This window comes from Buteo buteo, chromosome 9, assembly GCF_964188355.1.
Source record: "Buteo buteo chromosome 9, bButBut1.hap1.1, whole genome shotgun sequence".
In the NCBI taxonomy this organism is placed as follows: Eukaryota; Metazoa; Chordata; class Aves; order Accipitriformes; family Accipitridae; genus Buteo; species Buteo buteo.
In genome coordinates, this window is record NC_134179.1 from 23,130,233 (window position 1) to 23,148,805 (window position 18,573).

At 35.3% G+C, this 18,573-nt stretch overlaps 1 protein-coding gene across 4 annotated transcripts in view; it reads right to left on the bottom strand.

The window, feature by feature from the left end:
• MED23 (mediator complex subunit 23) overlaps positions 1-18,573 on the bottom strand; it is a 39,385-nt gene that overhangs the window by 17,678 nt on the left and 3,134 nt on the right. For 2 of the 4 annotated variants that reach the window (XR_012651647.1, XM_075035715.1), the window contains exons 2-15: positions 18,271-18,302; positions 18,074-18,161; positions 17,170-17,294; positions 16,969-17,080; positions 16,090-16,188; positions 15,418-15,519; positions 14,374-14,443; positions 12,658-12,770; positions 11,343-11,438; positions 10,757-10,774; positions 3,944-4,144; positions 2,495-2,638; positions 847-992; positions 47-292 (exon numbers count right to left, since the gene is read on the bottom strand). Coding sequence is in view for 3 of the 4 variants with exons in the window: in XM_075035715.1 (XP_074891816.1) it covers positions 47-292; positions 847-992; positions 2,495-2,638; positions 3,944-4,144; positions 10,757-10,774; positions 11,343-11,438; positions 12,658-12,770; positions 14,374-14,443; positions 15,418-15,519; positions 16,090-16,188; positions 16,969-17,080; positions 17,170-17,294; positions 18,074-18,161; positions 18,271-18,302 (1,592 nt within the window). In the remaining variant the exon portion in view is untranslated. The remainder of the gene's footprint in view (positions 1-46; positions 293-846; positions 993-2,494; positions 2,639-3,943; positions 4,145-10,756; positions 10,775-11,342; positions 11,439-12,657; positions 12,771-14,373; positions 14,444-15,417; positions 15,520-16,089; positions 16,189-16,968; positions 17,081-17,169; positions 17,295-18,073; positions 18,162-18,270; positions 18,303-18,573) is intronic. The other 2 variants (XM_075035717.1, XM_075035716.1) reach the window with 2 other exon arrangements.

Below are 18,573 nucleotides of genomic sequence, written 5' to 3' on the forward strand. Positions count from 1 at the left end.
TACACACAGATTTACAGGTTAAAAAAACGCTAGCTGCATACTGTACCTCATTTTGGCATGAACTGTGAGTGAGTCCAAGAGGTTCATTGGCAACGGGGTAATAGACCCTGATGCCATGCAGTTAGTCCCTGGAAGAGGTATCCTCATGTTGCCATTTCCATAAATAGTCTCTACTAGCACACCCATTGGCAAAGTGAAACACTCTGAATTGGTTGAATAAGCATTGCACAACAAGGCAATCTTGTAGTCATTCATCTGTAAGCTTTTATTTCTTAAACTCTGTTGCAAAAACCTGTGTGCCAAAGACATTAAACATTAAGTAGAAAGACACAAGCCGAATACACATGCATTCCAGGATTACACCCACAATAACCCCAGTAAAAAATCCATTGCAAAATAGTAGAAAAAGTGAAATATTTATTAATTGCACCACATCAAAACGACTACATCTTATGCTGCAGTTTCACTGTGTTACAATTTTCCTGTATCAGAAAAATACCTCAGGAAAAAATACACTTTAAAAATCACCTTTCTGAACAGAACTTAACCCAATGTACTGCTTATGCACGCTTTCCAAACCACAGCATAATAAAACAAAATAGTCAATTTTCTTTCAGATTCTCCATCAGTAAAAAAGATTTATTAATCTTAGATGGAATATATTATTTCTGTTAGCTGCATGATAACAGCATATTTTGACTTTGAGCTCTTTCTTAGTTCTGCTTCATTCCTTTGGTAACCCTTATACAGCATCCCATCACACAATACATTCTGAATACAGATTTGGAGCTTCCTATTCTCTTATGTCTAGACAAATCAAAACATAACAAACCCCCCAAAACTCACTCATGGTGAAGTTTAAGAGAATGAGGAATGGGAATCTGTAACTTGGAGTTGTCACTATGGGCCTTCCGATTCAGATGAATCCAAATACAGGTCATTGCAAAAGCATGAGTTGACTGGGGTTTGTTAATATCAGGTACGGGAATACACTAAAGAGAGAACACATGAATGTGACATATTGCATGTATTAATGTACAGAAAACCAACTTAGGCAGCCAGCATTCACGAGGTCAAGTTTTTCTTTTTCTGACTTGCAACACCAAACGCAACATTTTTACAGAACAGATTCTACCCTCATCTGTATATGCAATTTTAAATCAAGAGCTGTGGAAAAGACCTGGACCTCAGTAATTATTCTGAAACAAACAAACAAACAAACAGACAAACAAAGACCTCAGCAAATGGAAGTTGATGCTTAGAGTATACAAATTCAAGACACATACAGTTACAAAGCATATACTTTTACTCTCAGCCTCACACTTCTACATTATTCAGAAATCAGTTACGGTATGTGCTTCCATAGTAGGTACTCAGTGGTTCACCAACCATTATACTTAAAGATTAATACACTTCCTACGAAAAGGAACAGATACACACCAAAATTCAAAAGGTTTTGGCTACAGACTCAGGTATATTACTGCCATTGGAAAAGGCACCCTGGCTTTCTTGCCAACATTCGCATTTCTTTCCCTTTGGCACAGTTACTACTGGACAAGCACCACCGATAGCAAGTGCAAGGGAGACAGCAGCAATGCATAATCAAGGGGATAGTAAGACACATCCTCTTAAGAGCAACAGCCGTTGATAACATTTAAACTGCTTGTGAAATTGAATCCTCAGAAATGCCCTAGTCCCACAAACACTTTAAACAAGTGTAACTCAGAGCCCATCACTACAGTTAAAGTAAATAGTCCCATCATTCTTCCCATATTTTGGGCTGACAAAAACAATTGCAAGCTCATGAAACAAATTGTACTGAAGAATTTCTGCGGGTCACATTAATTTAAGAGGGGGAAAAACTGCTACATATCAGTTTGGTACACCATACATTTGTGTTAACATATCTACTGGCCCAAAATAGAAGGCACTATGATAAGAGTAAGCAATGAGGACTTCATGCTGACAAGGCTGTCACGATGGAAATTTTAAGAACTTTGCCTAACTCCCCCTTCCTCAGGAACCTTCATTCTAGAGGAATGTACAAAGCATGACTAGGATTTGATTTGCTACCACAGAATCAATTTTAAGTAATCATTACTACAAAACAAATTTAAAGTGTCATGTTCAGTTCTTCGCACCTGAAAGCATCTCTCAGTGTATTATTCTGTTACAGCCCAGATGTAACAATAAAATTCCACATTATTCCTTAATAGTATCCTCAGTGTTTTAACAAACTCCTCAAAACCTTAGTCAAAAGGAAGAGAAGAGTTAACAGAAGTCTTTTTCACCCCTAAAAACACTGCACAAACATGGTTGCTGGAAAAACATAGCGAGGAAATCCTGAAAATTTTCATTTAATTATGAAACATCTCTCTCCAACTATGCAGAACACTGCTGTAACAGTGACTCAAGAGTGATAGTAATATTGACATATGAAGGTCTCAAGCTGAATTAAAAAAATAAAACAGTTAATTTCAGAGAGAAGACTTACTTCCTTCTCAGGATACAGGAGGTCAAAAAGCTTCATAACTGGGAGGAAGTCAGCCAGTGCATTCTTCTGGATGCTGCCAGAGATGAACTGGAGTAGCACCCACATCAGATGGTCTCTTCCTTTAATGAGGCCACGTCCTGCCAACTGTCAAAAACACTCAGTAACAGAAAAATACTGCATGCAGAAGAAAAATCACTGCAAAGATTCCTATAAAAGTAGAAGGGAAGACTAAAACAGTTACAGCAGAGATTACTAGGAATTTTATAGCAGGACTTAGGCACAAATGTACATCATGCTTTCAGAAAGACGGCAAACAGCTACATTAGTTGTAACACAGAAACAGACTCTAGGAGGCCCACAATAATTTATGGTAAAATTTAAAATGTATTTAGCTCTTGATGATCACTGTTTTGAAAAATTAGCAACTCTTAAATACTGGACTTAAATTGTCACCTTGCAGCCCTGTAGCCAAGTACAGGATCGCCATTGCTAGCAGCAGGCCACAGGTTTTATATTAACTCTATCTATAAAGAAAGTCTCTGAACCAGAACAACTTGGGCTTGCTTCACCTGGACCCATCTGGATTTGTTTTTTTATTATTTAACTTATTTATCTGTAAAAGCCATTCTCTAATAACCAGTACTCTTAATGTCTACTCTTTTCTAGCTTGCTTTAGTTTTAGATTAGATTTGTGCAATCTGTTGTATAGTGCTTATTGTTTCAATGGTTCATTAACAGTAATTAAAGGAATGCAACCCTGGTAAAACTAATTTCAGGGATATCAAAGAGAACAGAGAACTAGAATCCATCACAAGTAAAACACAACATACATAGTAAATTTTGATGTAACATGGAACTGTGGACAAATGAAGATAGAGCAATGCGTAGTGAGTGTTAGAAACTGTATCTAAATAGCCACAAGCTAAACCTATAGTGAGGAGAAAGAACACCCCTTTCCTACCATTGACACCATACTTTCTCTCGGCAAAGAGCTCAGGATGTTGCTGACTTACTGTAACCCATCCTCTCCTTTCTTATGGAGGACTGGCACTACCACCCTTAGAATTCAGAGAGGCATTGAGCACCAGAGAAAAGGGTAAATACTAGAAAGTATACCAGTTTTAATGGAATTATTATTAGGAAGTAAATTGGATGCAACAGCACAGTACTCGGATCTTCTGAATTATGCCAGTTTATCTCCTTATTCTAGTTACTAGCACATTTTGCATCCAAATATAATGCAACATCCTAACTGAATACACTAGAAACAGACCTAGCTCACAGCAATGTAACTTAAGAATTTGACTGACTTCTACAGAGCACAACAATCAAAAACCTAATTCTTACACAGAAGGTATTTCTTGCAGGGGTGAGTGACCTTTTTTTCTTTCCAACTTGTTTTGTTTTTAAAATCTCTCTTACCATGTGGGAGCGATACAAACAATTTACCTTTTGATGGAGTGACAGGACCATATGAGGAAAACTTGCAAACTGAAAGAGCACAAAGAAAATGAGCTGGCTGGAGAGATGCTGCCACAGAAGCTGACTGGTTCCACCATCATCAAACTTCTCTTCAGTCTCAGACCGTTCCATGGCATACACCACCAGATCCACCAGCTGGTCCTCCAGCACAGGGCAGCGCTGCTTGTGCTGTAAGGCAGAGATCAGATACAGTATTCCAAAAGCCTTGCCATTAACTTCAGAACTTGTACAGTTGCAGTTACAGTACAGTATTTTGACAGAAGGCTGGGAAGCATGAAATGAAGTCTGAACTTAAGTTAAGGATAAGCCAGTGTATTAAAGCTGCACTATGTTACAGGTCACAATGATTTTTACATTTTATCACACATTACATAATTCCCTACCCAGTTCTAAAACACAGATCATCAATGCACAAATAACATCTGGGGGTTTTGTTCATGTTTTTTAATAAATTCACACAGAATGTTATTTCTCTGATCTTGCATTCATGGGAAACACAGCCCATTCTTTTAACGCTCTGGTGAGTGTTCTTTTGTTTGTTCTGGGTTTTTTTGTTGTTTGCTTTTTCTTTCTTCCTTCTTTTCTCCTTTAAGTCCATTTCAAAAGTAGGGATCACCATAAAGAAAAAGATATATCAATTATACCACCAAACCCAGAGGAAACATCTCAATACACAGTATAGGTCTTTAATGACTATTCTCTTTTTCACTCTCATTTTAGGCTCACCTACAACCTACAACTTGCAGCAGAACTAACATCTGGTTAATACCTGTATAATTAGGTGCTGTTCTACTGACACAGCACCACCTAGTACAAGACAAGACCAAAGAGAGTTAAAATTAATCTAATAGAAGTGGTATATTTTACATACTGTGAATAGAATAGAAATTCCATATTATAGTGATGAGCTCTTTAGATGTTAGATTTAGACTGCCACAGTCTCCACAGTGAGCTATGCAAACACAGAAATCATTTAAAATACACACCCTCCCTGATGACTTTTAATGATCAAGTAAGGAATGAATTATATATTCAAGATACGTATGTTAGTACAGATGTATGTAAAGCAGGCCCAATACCAGCGATTTGGAACTTGGATTATAAATCTTCAGTTTAAGACCATCAAGTATAATGTCACATATCACAAGTTCTTCAGTGCAACAATCTTTTATTACCCTGCACTTGTATAGTTACACTCACACAAAGTACTATTACTAAGAACAAAAAGCTGTGTGGCATGTAACTTATTTCAGACAGTGCTAGCACTTCGGAAATAATCTAACCTCTGTTTCATTACAATCTCTATGCAAGAATGGTAACTTTTTCTTTTTTTTACACCAGGTGCCTGTAACATAATGCAGCCTTAAAGAAAACATTATTACTTTAATGACACAAAAGAAAAGGAACTGAGCTGCTCAAACACTAATCATGAAAATGCAGTATCCCTTTCTAGAGGCAAAAAGGTATACATAAAAAAGTTTTAAAAGATCACCCAAATACTCATAAAACATTTTAGGGATGCCTTAGATGAGTTCTTTGACTTACTAGCCAGGCAGCCTAAAAAAACCCTTTTAAGTAATAAAGAAAGAAATATAAAAGGAAAGAGAGATGCTGAAAGGAGATGCTTGCTCTACCTTCATCGATGGTAGTCTTTTGCCATGAAAAAAAGAGATTCTCTTCAATTAAAAATAAAATGCAAGAATGGGAAAAGTTGACAAAATATAGTGAACAGCATCCCCTGTTACATGCTCTTCGCCAGCTCAAAACTGCAGAAAGCTACAATTCCAGTTGTGCTTTCCTGAAGCATGCTTAACACAATCCTCTAACTAAAACAGAAAGCATCGATTACAGTTTCACCTTCTCTTCCAGTACGCAATGCCATTATCACGGATCAACCACATTACAGGTTTACAGAGAGCAGTATTAACACCACCAGTTGAGAATACTTTGGGTTTTTTGTGGTTCGTTTTTTTTTTCCCCCTCCCAAAGCAACTAATTATGAAGCAGAGCAGGGTGCAACAGACAACACTACAGACTAGTTTATAATCCAGCATGCAAAACTACTATGTACAGGGCTTGAAATTTAATAGTTTGCTAAGCACTGGGTTAATGTCCAAAAGCCTAATCACGTTAGGCTATATTAATTTAGAATAAAGTTATTCAAAGAACACAAAGGAAAATATTACTGTTAAAAAGAAAGCCAGAATTTCCAGTAGGAATTTTCACTATTCTGAATAATTCTAAGATTGGGAAAAGTTTAGGAGCCAGGAAATTAAAAAAATAAATTCACTCTTTTATTCTGAAAATCACGCTTTTATTGCTTTAAGAAAGCTTTCAGTAAGAAATATAGCAGTACTTCACATTCAATCTTCATTAATTTAATTTTCTGGCATTTTTTTTCTGTATTTTCAGTGAACATACATTTTTGCACAGATTTGGTATCTATAGTTTTGGAGCACTCAGAACTAAAATACTATGCTGCATAAGAATTTGCAGGATTGGGGCCTTGTTTTATTAATTGCTCATAACTGAAAGAACATCTCAGTATATACTGAGACGAATAAAAATACAGGTGAGAGCTGATTCCCCTCACAAGTAAGTAGGAATTCATGTTTTTGTATGGCTTAAAGAAAACAAAAACAAACAACAAAAAAACCCCAAACACTGTTTTGGATTATATATAGAAAAATATAGCATTCAAAAACACCATGCTTTTTTCCTAAAGAGAACATTATTCAAATTTTTGTAAACTGGTTATATGAATATGTATTCTCCATTTTGCCCTGAAAATAATATTTAAAGATCTGACAAATACATAATCTCATTGAAAACATTATTAAACCATAAAGCAATACCGGGGGGCGGGGGGGAAGCACTACCATGACAACTTGAGACTAGAATTTCTTGAGACCAGCCCTCTAAAGGACTAGTGGTACTTTTTTAAGTGGATCAAAGCTTCAATTGGCTTTGGTGGTTGTTTTTTTTTCAGTTGGCTAGAGGTTTTTTTTGGGGGGGGGGGAGGGGGGCTGGTAGTGTTAAAAGTGTTCCCTAAAAGAAAAGTATTTTAAGAAGTCAGTAAGGCTAGCTGCAAGCTATTATAGTTCTTGAATATTTTAAGCAAACAACATTTGGCTCAAAAATATTTAATAAATGTCTACACTTAATAAATGGATTCAGAAGGCCAAACCGCAGAGCCCAAGATCCCTGCAAGAGTAGTGTCTCCAGAAGTCCAATTCAAAATGTGTAAGTTAAATGCCTGAAGTAGTTAATACAAAACAGAACTATAACCTCCCTCTGACTTTTATTTTCCAAAACTGTATGCTATCAAGACGTAAAACCTTAAAGCTTGTTGTTTATATTACGTCTGATTTTGTTTCTACTAAGTTTGGTGGGCATTCTCGTTTTCCTCATTAAAAAATGGAGTAAGTTTCAACACAGAAATTGCAGTCAAGTGTTCTCAACACACACTCTTACAATCAGAAATATATAAAAAATAATCACACCCCTTGATTTAATTACTTTGTCATGTTAACACTAGTAACATTGGATAGGAAGTTCCCAGCATCAACCTAAAATATTTTAAAAATAAAAGGGAAAGGAAAGTAAATTTTTTAATATTGCATTATGTCATTCCTTTCACTTGATGATTCTGCTTACACAATGCACGGACAGACATGAAATAAACAACATCTTCCCAAAGCAAACTATCTTGTTTGTAGCTAGGAGAGAGTAACTACACATTCACCTGAACAGAGAATGGCATAGATAATTTCCTACTCAAAGCTGTAGATCACCACAGCTGGTTTAAAAGGTGACCAGTCAAATATACTATTTGAAGAGCAAAATCATTAATACAACAGCTGCTAATTAAAAGTTTGTATAACATTACAGAAACAAGACACTTGAAAATTACCTCCTCTTTCAAATATTCCCCAACCCAGAGAAATCAAAGCTTAACAAAATTTTTCGTGGTTTAGAGGACTGTAATACAATCCTGACTGCAATTATGCAAGCAAAAATGGCATTTTATTCTTCATGCAAGTCTGTACATACAGTGAAGGTAAAGATATAAACCGAAATGTTCAAAGTGACTTAATGTCCTTAAGACATTACTAAAATTCAATTTTAAGAACCAACTGTAGGATCCCTAAACTGAATCTTAATTTGGCATCAGTGTATTAGGACACTTTGAACTGTTAATCATTTTCCAAAAAATGGATTGTTACATACCTCAACTAATTATTTAAAAGATAATTAAGTATGGGGAGCATCACCCCAGCTAACAGCAGAATATAAATTGACATAGAATCATAGAATCATTTAGGTTGGAAAAGACCCTTAAGGTCATTAAGTCCAACCATAAACCATGATAACATACATGATAAAGTACAATTTAAATCTCTACTTCCTATAGACAAGTTCAAACAGGTATACAAGAGAAGGTACTGACCCACACAGAAGTACACAGTAGCAAAAAATAAAAATCCCCAGATTCCAACAGAAGGAACATTTTGAAGTCCATATTATTACATTTGGACTTAAAGCAATATACTTGATAAAGCTATTAGAAAACCTCATCCTACAACAAAATCCACAGCAAAACTTAGAATCCTGAAAGGAACATATGAATCTATAAACATATCAAATTTTACCTTCATTTTTCTCTCTGCAAGGTTAACAGGACTGCTGGATTTGTACTTTTTTTACACAACTCAGAGATAGCTTGAGTGAACAGTTTTCTAACATAGATGTGCTTAGTTAAGACTGAACCAGAAAATTTCATTGTTCATCTTCAAGAATATTTGAGAACTAGGACAAATTTGGCTGAACCATACCTAGTTTGTGATGCCAAAAGATTCAAATGAAGGCTCCAATCCTGCAACTGGATCTGTGTAAATAGTTGACAGGGCATACAAGCAGCTTCACATAAATAATTAATGATCATAAATAAATAATGATCATTGCTTTGAGGTGTTTCTGTATTTATTTTGAAACAAACCTGGCACTATTTGCATTTCTAAGTGTCTTCTATTATACTGACCATTCATTTCTGCAGGTTAGTTCAGTTCTAATAATAAAATACAAAATTATCAGCCATTTTACTGAAAGCATCGATATAGTTATACAACTTCTGAAAAGCATGCTACTATTTTTTGTCAGGTGGCTACATTAAGAAATTCAGCTATAACATGAAGTTAATTTGTACCTAAAAGTGAGTAAAATTTTAATGTTTTCCACAGTTTTAAACAAGAGCATATTCATGTTTAAATGGAACATTATTTCCTGTTCTACACCACTACACCAGCCTACTCTATATTTGTAATTTTAACTCACAAATTTTCAATAGCCCAAACATCTTTATGCTGGTGTAATATTAGTAGCACAGCTATAGTTCATGTTCTGTCAGCATTTCCTTTATAAGCTACCTTCTTCAAGTTTGTTCCTTGGCCATAAAAATTCACGCCAGGTTGAAACTTTGTGTAGGAATTCCTATACTAGTGAACAAATTTTAAGGAGTATAGTTCAATATATTTAATTACTTCATTTAAATTTTCTTTGATTACTTTTAGAGGACAGTAAAGTAGGAGTTAAAACCAGCATTTTTAACTTCAATGGTTTTTGAACTGAAGGCACAGACTATCCATAGTTAGAAGAATAAAATGGGTTCAGTATGTTTTTTTTGTCTAGATCTTGTATTATTTACCAGCTACAAGATGCACAGAGGAATAGTTTGATTTATTAACTGAATGTAGACACAGAAATAGACACAGAATACAAACACTACTCATTTCAACACTAAACCTAGCAGCTCATTTCCAAGGTTTAACATTTCAGCTGCTTCAAGTCTCCGATACAGAAGATTGTCATATACAACACAGAGTACTGTTTGCCAAGATGTAGGAATCTGCGCATTCAAAAACATTGTCCAAATCCAGAAAGAGCACTGGTGTATTTCACTTACAATGGGAAATATACACAAGGTTTCAGGATCATGTAAATTTTATAGTCAAGTTACAAATCTAAAAAAAGTTTCTTAAATGGAAACACTGACACAACCTTCACTATAGTATTGCAAACAGCAACGCTATTTTATAAATCTTAAACAATGGTTTTTAAAGTAGGTGTGGAATTGATTATTGTAACAAGGGATCAACTGTAAATATAATACCCATAACTTCAAATTTCAAGCAGAAGTCCACTTGGTTGATTTGCTCAGGCGTTTATTTATTTATTTAAACAAGTAGTCAAATTTTAAGGAACTACTTTTCACATGGTATTCTGCACTACCTTTCTTTCACCTAGCTTGGAGAATATTATAATTGTCTGTTGGGAAGTTTGTTACAGAGACTTCCTAATGATAAGAATATTCCACTAGTAAAGTTGTTTTGTTTTTTTTTTAAACAATGATTTATTTACAGCTTTATAATTTTACAATCAAGTGCAGCGGATGTTTTTCCACCTGCATAAGGAAAGAAATTTTGAACTAAGAATCTCTTCTCATCTGAAAATTCCAGCAGACAAAGTAAAAGTTCTTATAACTGGTAATGGAAATGGTAGCAGTCCATTCCAACAAAAATTTTAGGACCAAAGGACCACTGACTGTCAGCTTTATGCTGCATCTCTCATGTCTCTAGAGATTTGTAGTGAGAATTTGCCCTCAACTAATGGTCCTGCCAATTTCAAGCCCTGACTGTACATGTATTCTCTAACTGGAATCAGTGGCTACAAAGCGGCCAGCGTATCGTTAGTCACAATACAACAGTAAGGTTGTGAACATACCTGAGCAATGTTCAAGGTCTAGAGCATTGGAGGATGGGCAGGACAAGACAGGACAGAACAAAAATAAAGGAAGAAAAAAAGAAAAGACAAAACAGTGACTATGAGGCCAGCCTCAAGGATCCCCAAGTCAGACTAAGCCCTCCCATTCTAAGGTATAAAAAGAAAAAAACGTAACAAAACAAAACCCAGCTTTTCACTATTCTAGTATTGTAACATGCCAATATAACAGAGTACAACAATGCTTTAAAAACTAATGAAAAAAACACATTTTTATTGTTTGAGCTAGCAGTCTCCTCCTGTCTGTCAAAGGTGTACTTGAGGCTGGCCTTATAGGAAAAAAAAGCAATGCAAAAAAAAAATCATATTTTAAATCTCTACTTTTCAATTTAACATTCGTAAAGCAATATACAAATGATAGGAGCAACAGTGTCCAATTAACCTAATATGATCTCATAAGAAAAAAAAAAAAAAAATCACTCTCTGGACCTAAACTGTTTTGCTTAGTTAGCTATAGCAAAGAAAAGAGAAAAAGAATAGTGCAGATTCTATGCAGAATTAAATCACGTGTTACAGCATAGTACAGTACCTGCTTATTCAGACCTAGCATATTGCAGACCATATCCCTTGAATACGGTTGTTCCAGCACATATCTCAACAAAGCAGTCTGTGGCTCAAACAGATCCTTGAAAAAAAGAAAAGCAATCACACACAAACATGTATTGCCTCAAGATTATGTTTAATATCGAGTTTATATTTAACCGAGTTAAACAATGTAAGAAGGAATGCTTAATTTATGCAGATATGTATTATCTGGCAAATCTGTTTGCTCTCTGATACCCAAAAGAAAGGAGGAAATAATCACGGCTCTTAAGCAGTGACAGATTTTACGGGGAACAAGTAGAAGAACATTCTTCATCCAATAAAAGGATGGCACACTTTTTGAAACAGCCTTGAAATACTGAAAGACTGTTGAGAACTTAAAGGAAGCCAGGTAAGTCAACTGAGGAACCACATGACCAGGATGCATAAAAATCATAAGTAGCGTGAAGAAAGCAGATATGGAACAACTGCTCAGTGTATCTTCTGATAGCTGAACCACTTTAAAGAAAAATGTTATCTGAAGCTAGGTTCAAAACAAAAAAGAGGAGCCAATTACTCATGCAATATGAAGTTGAAAAGTGGAACTCCTTGACAAAGGGATGTTGAGGATGCTGAAAGCTTACACAGGCACAAGAGGAGACTGAACAAGTATTTGGAAGAGGCAGGTTTACTAAACATACAGAAACCAAATCTGTCTCAGGAAATACCCAAAATGATAATGGATGTAGAGTATGAACACCATACATGTCATTAGATATATTATCTTTATATCCTTCCTTAGACACCTAGGATATGGGGAATGGGATGACGGACAACCTGGATTTTTGTCCTGATCCTTTACAGTTTATAAATTCTTTCAGTACACCACTATTTTTAAGTTTAAATAAACTAACTATATTTAAGCTTGAATTGTAAAATTATCTATCCTATGGAATAACAAAGAGCACAGAAAAGAAGAAACTACCTTCCCATTCTCTTTCATCTCCACACTGCTAAACTAATTTTCCATCAACTCTCTGCTCTCACTTGCTCTCTCACAGGCACACACCCACGAAGCACATTAAACATCTCACATTCTTCTCCATCCTGGGCAGCAGTTATACCACACACTACTTTAAAGGTCCTCCGCATATAGCTTGAAATCACTGAAATATATAACACGGTGAAAATATCTACGTCTTCTACGTTAACCTAGTGGGAACAATTAAACATTCACAGTTGAAATTATTTTTTTCCCCCAATGATATAAAAGCTTCATATGTATTGAATATAACATGTTTAAGAAACTTAATAAGGCATACCTTATCATACGGTAAGAGACCTTTCAAAGGAAAACGAAGGGTTGTAGGATCCAGCTTCCATGAGTTACACATGGCACCTGAGTTATTTACCACAGGAAGAAGACTACAGCGACCTACATGCAATGAAACATAAATTCTAAAACAGCGAAACTGGCCTACTGTTTAATCATTCTGATGCAAAAACTGGCCTCAGCCACATTTATACTCTCTTTAAATTTCCACTGTTTAAAGCTTTTTACCATAGGATTGCTTCAGGCTGATTTTATTTTTCTAACTAATTTTCAACTACTAAAATATCTAAGGAGTAAAATCCCCATTTATTCCGATTAGGTACCCCACAAATAAAAATATTTGCAAATATTAATCTAAAAGTGCCCTTTTAGGTTACCAAAAGACTGTTCCATTGCCATTGCTTAACCTAGGGATTTAATGTTGGTACGCTGACCCTTTCCACAGAGAAAATGGTATTACTAATCTAAGTATATAATCTAGTCTTTTGATTTTCCTTCATTCACCCTGTAAGACAAACTGTGGACAGGCTTCTGTTCAGTAAACTAGTCAATTACAAGCATTTGTACTCCAATCACAGTCAGTGTAGGCCAATGTGATTCAGCTGATCACACATAAAGAGTATTTTGTAGGGTAAATTTACACTTGTTAGTGTAGATTAGATGCCTGGTATTTATTTCAGTTGCTCAAACATGGGCTTCTGAACTGAGCCCCTAGCACACCTGTATACCAGCATGTAAATTTAGGTGCCTCAACTTTGACCTAGATCTCACTGTCAGTTCAAATTCCACGACTTCTATTGTCCAGATTGGCCATACTGCTATCAGATAAAATAGGAAGTAAATAAATAGTTCTTTCTTCCCTTCAACCATATCTATATCTCATTCACACATACAAGACTTGTAAAAATTTGTGTGTGAACCCTGTGAGTTACATGCATAAAAGCTATACCACACTTTCAATAGAATAACTACACACTTCTGAAACACAAAATGCTTTGGAGCGTTACAGATGAATTTACATTCTTAATCTTTGCATTGAAGAAGCTCAGTTGCAATAAACCTTGCTCAAACCTAAGAAATAATGCAGCTGTTATTAAGCTACTTAACTCTCAAAGCAAACAGAAGACATTTTATCTTTCTGAAGAAAAATGCAACAGGCATCACAATTAAAACAGCCAAATTTTAATCTTCATATTTCTAGCAATAAACGAAGGTGAGTTTTTCTTTCACAGAAAGGGACAGCCAGTGCTCATCTAAGCTAGGAAATGTTCACACAGAAGTCTGCAACAACTGGGATATGGCTGAGCAGCTACAAAAACTCCAATGGAAATTGAAGCCAAAAAACACTCCATCACTAACAGACCAGTGGATCTGTATAACTCAAAATCCTTGAGCATAGAAAACCCATGATATTCTAAATGTCTACTGTAGTTAGAAACTATATGGCCATGTAACTAGCACACTTCCACTCCCAGCTTGTAGCAAAAAATTATTTTGATCTCATCAATATAAATTTTCCCCTTCAAAGCAAAAGCTGAAGAGAAGCAAGTCTAAGAACAAACTGACAAGAGGAAAGATACTACATGAAACATAAGCTCTGAATCATTTTGCTTAGATGAATACATGCCCCAAAAGGTTATAAGAAACAAAACAATTCAAAATAAATTAATTTATTTTGAAGTCATTCATGAAGTCGTTCTCTTACCACAAATAGAATTTATTCTTGCTGTAGGTCTGAAGGTATCCACAAAATCTGATACTAAGTTACCTAGTAACTGGGTGAGAAGAGGAGAAAAAAAATAAGTTAAGGGTTTAAGTTCCACATACTGATAAGGAATATTTAAGACTTAAAAATAGTTTATACATTTTAATAAAATATACAGGAATCTACTAAAATAACTAGCTTCATACACATTTCAGTGAGTAGGAAAAATTATTGAGAACCTAAAACCACAAAAGGAAAAATGTGACCTTATAAAGAAGGGGCAGGAAGCACTCAGTTTGCACTCAAATAAGAGTTTACATAGTAACTCTTACTCCTATGCATGCTATATTATTTCAGTGCACACCATTTAGTAACAGATGATTTAAGACAAGCTTTAGAATTCCTGTTCATAACAAATCTGTTTGCCTCTGAATAACAATTCCTCAAAGACAAAAGACCTAGATTAGTAGACTCTGGATTAAATCTTGGCTCGAAAGAAGTCAGGAACAGTTTTCCCATTAATTCAAGGGAGTCAGGATTTTATCCTTTTCCTGACACCTAGTTATTTTAACAGAATACAAAATTAAAAACTGCATCAACATTACATTCTTATTGGAAACAGTGACCATTTTCATTGCACCAGAGCCCCAAATATATTTGCATAACTGAATTTAAACAGAAAGAAAACACTGGTCAGCTATTTAAAGTGATTTTTCTTATCTTGAAGCCACAGAGAAAGCACAAACTGGTAGGTAAGCATGACCTGCATTTCCAAATGTATTCAACAAAAACCACTCAGAGCTTCAAGAGTTTCAAACATCAGGCCACAGGTCAAACTATGTCATCAATTTCATGCAAAAACGCAGGATGCTGCTGCTGCAATCACAGCAAACCTGTATCTTAATTTACATGCCTAAACACAGAGCTTACTGTTGAACAGAAGATTTTAAATCTTCATTTAAACTTTGGTTTTGAAAAATAAAAGTAATTTTGTTTTGTGTGGAACAAAAATCCAGATTACATGATTTGATATCATATCATTACCCAATGGGGAAGTTTTCCTTCAGGATATAGTTTTCTGATTTCTGTAACTGCAAAGTAGGCAGGTAACAAACATGCATTTCTTTCCAAAATGTAGGCTACCACCTATAAATAAAAAAATACATCAATGTAAAAGACTTTGGATAAGGTAAACAAAGGTGTAGTCTGTCTGCTAGTCTGAGGCAGCCCATGAAAATAGACATAATTAAAATACTTTTTCTGAAGTTGTATTCTGATACTACTATATTAGTTTAAAACCTGTTTTTAATTGTACAAGTCTAACTTGACTGTTTAAGCCTAAGTAAAACTATGCCTCTATGTCTGCCTCCAAAGTACTGAAAACAATTATTATTTTTATTCACTAACAAAAAAATAAAGAAATTAATCTCAATATTATACCTCACACATCTTACCTTAGGCAAGTCAAACATTGGGCCTGACTCTCCTGTTAGAGATTTTAGTGCTTATCTACAATAAGCACTATCCCCAAAAGCTCTTTGTATACCATGTAAAATGCAATCACAGAAAAGGATTAGAGCACAAAGAGTAAGTCTTTGCTGTTGAACTGTACCAACTGTCAAAGAGAGCCATCCCAGCTATTAGAAACTCACTAGTAACAAAAGAATGAGGCCTATCTTGCTCTATAGTGATAGCATATAGAATTCAGATTGTTACCTCTCTTGCTGCTAAAAGCTGCTGTACAACAGCTGAGCTCACAGTGTTCGGAATTGTTAAGATTTTCTCTAGGATCACTTTCAATAAGTCACGCACACCCTAAAAGAAACCACACAAAATTAACATTCCCAGATATTCTTTATTTCTGTCAGAAAGATGACACAATCAATATGGTCAGACAATATTTTGACAGACAAACTAGTTGTTTGATGCTAAGTGTCAGAAGAGATACTGCTACTAAGAATGTGAACGCTAATGACATTAAATTCCTTATGAACTTCTCAAACTTAGGATAACCCAGACAAGAAAGTAACTGTTGAAATTTTGATGTGCATCCAGAGGCATCCAACCTACAATGGCTTGTGCAGGCTGACCAAAGTACACTGTTGCATTTTGTGTTTTTGCTCTAACACGCTCACCAATGCTGGTGAGGTGATTCTCTGCAAGAGATGCATGGTTTCCAACTCCTTCTGTTAGAGAGTACCCTGCCAAAGACTCAGCTTTCAGGACCTCTTTCCTACGTAGCAACAAGGGTCAGAGTAGATGACAGAACTTCAGCCTTAATGCTTGATAGCATTACTTTCCCATGTGTACCACTTCTGCAACTGCATTAGCATTATTTAGCTTGTAACTGAAAGAGGGATGAAAGATGACTGTGTAAAAGAGGAAAGAGCAGGAAGACCTACATTGTCCATACAGAATTATCTATTAAGGTAAAGCTCAACTATGAGAAAGCATTAAAAGTGGTCACACTGAATTATTTTTTTCTTTCATAATCAAAGCAGACTTTGAAACACTGGATGTCTCTGACATAAATCATAAAAACAAAGCCAGAAAATAACGTGTCATAGCACAAAGAAAGGAATGGGTGGAAGATACCTTGTAGTCTACACCTCCAATAATCTTCCGGACCAATTTAAATGTTAATGCCCACAACTGTGTCCTTTCCCATTCAAGTGTATCAGAGTTTATAAGAGATTCACAAACCATCCTAGCAGAAGGAGACAATGCAAGAATGAATGACAGATAATAAGCTCGTGTTCTGTATCTTATTTATGGATTCATTCCAACGTAGCTTACCTGGGTGGCAAAAGTCCAGTTTCTACTGCCATTGCTAAACAGTCATAAAGAAAAGAAATTCTTTTAGGACTATGTTGGCTATGAATGAATCTTACAATCCACTGAACACACTGCTCATGGGATTCCTGAAAAAGCAGTAGAGGGGAGAAAGAATATATTTACAGGTAGTGAAACACACTGTAAAATTCATATAGTATCCTACCATGAAGAAATGAAACTAACACAAGAACAAGATTATAAATGGTAGAAGTTGTCCAGTTGTTCAACATATAGTTTCTCCTACAAGTCTTTTGATCTTATTTTGAAGAAGTCCAGTTGCCTAACAGAAGTTCTCCAGTTGTCCAGTACTGGAAACACCTCATAGCTGAAACACTGATTTCTATAGTCAACTTTGTTTTCACATGTAAGTTAGCACAGAATAGAATAAAATAAAACTGTTCTGTATTATTCTTCCCTTTTCACATTTATAGTAAAATTCAGTGAAAACAAAGATGACCAGGTCTCCAATTACAGAAGAGTGCCTACAGGTATCTAACTTTTGGAAGGTAATTTTTGAACATAAACATCTATCTCTTTTTTTTTTTTTTCCTACTTATTGATTTCTACCAGGAATCCTGTAACAAATTACCTTTTTTTGTTTATTTCTTTACTGTTATACTTCCATTTGCTTATCTTCACTTGCACTGCATGCCAACCTCTGCTGAACAAGTATATAATCTTATAAATGTCAAAACTAATCTTTTTTCTTGCAAAGTCTTCTTATATTCTTTATCGCACCGTATCTGAAAGCAGATTCTGAATGACTGGACACAGACCTTATAGCTTAACTGTTTGTCTACTAGACAAGGTATCACTATATTAAAAACTACATAAAGTACATGTAAGCAACAAATTAAATGCTAACCTGAGAAAGACTGCTCCAGAACTGCCTAAAAGCACCCAGGCAGCTGATCAGTTTGGTTCTCTCATCTTCAGGAGTGTCCATAAACATACTAATGCAAACAAGAATGTTAGTTATTAGCAGTACCCAATGAAAGAGCACAAACAGAAAAATGCATTTATATGGAAAGACTTGCATAAATAAACTAACATTACACTTACCCAGGAAAAGCTTCTTCAATTACTTCTGTTTTCTGTAAGAGAAAAACCCTAAGTGAGCTATTGTGAAAAGGTTTTCTATGAGTATCACACCACCAGGATGAAGCTCTTTTTACTCTTTTTCTGAAGAAAAGAGTCAATCCTACTGTTATGGGACTGTATCAGAGAAAGATGTATTACTTCTGCTATGCTAGACTCTTCCAAAGTTGAGATTGCTTTGTTTTCATATAAACAACATAACTCATAGATCCAGATTAAGGCTCTTTGTTATGTTTGGGGTTTTTTCTTCTAAACACCTAGAGATTA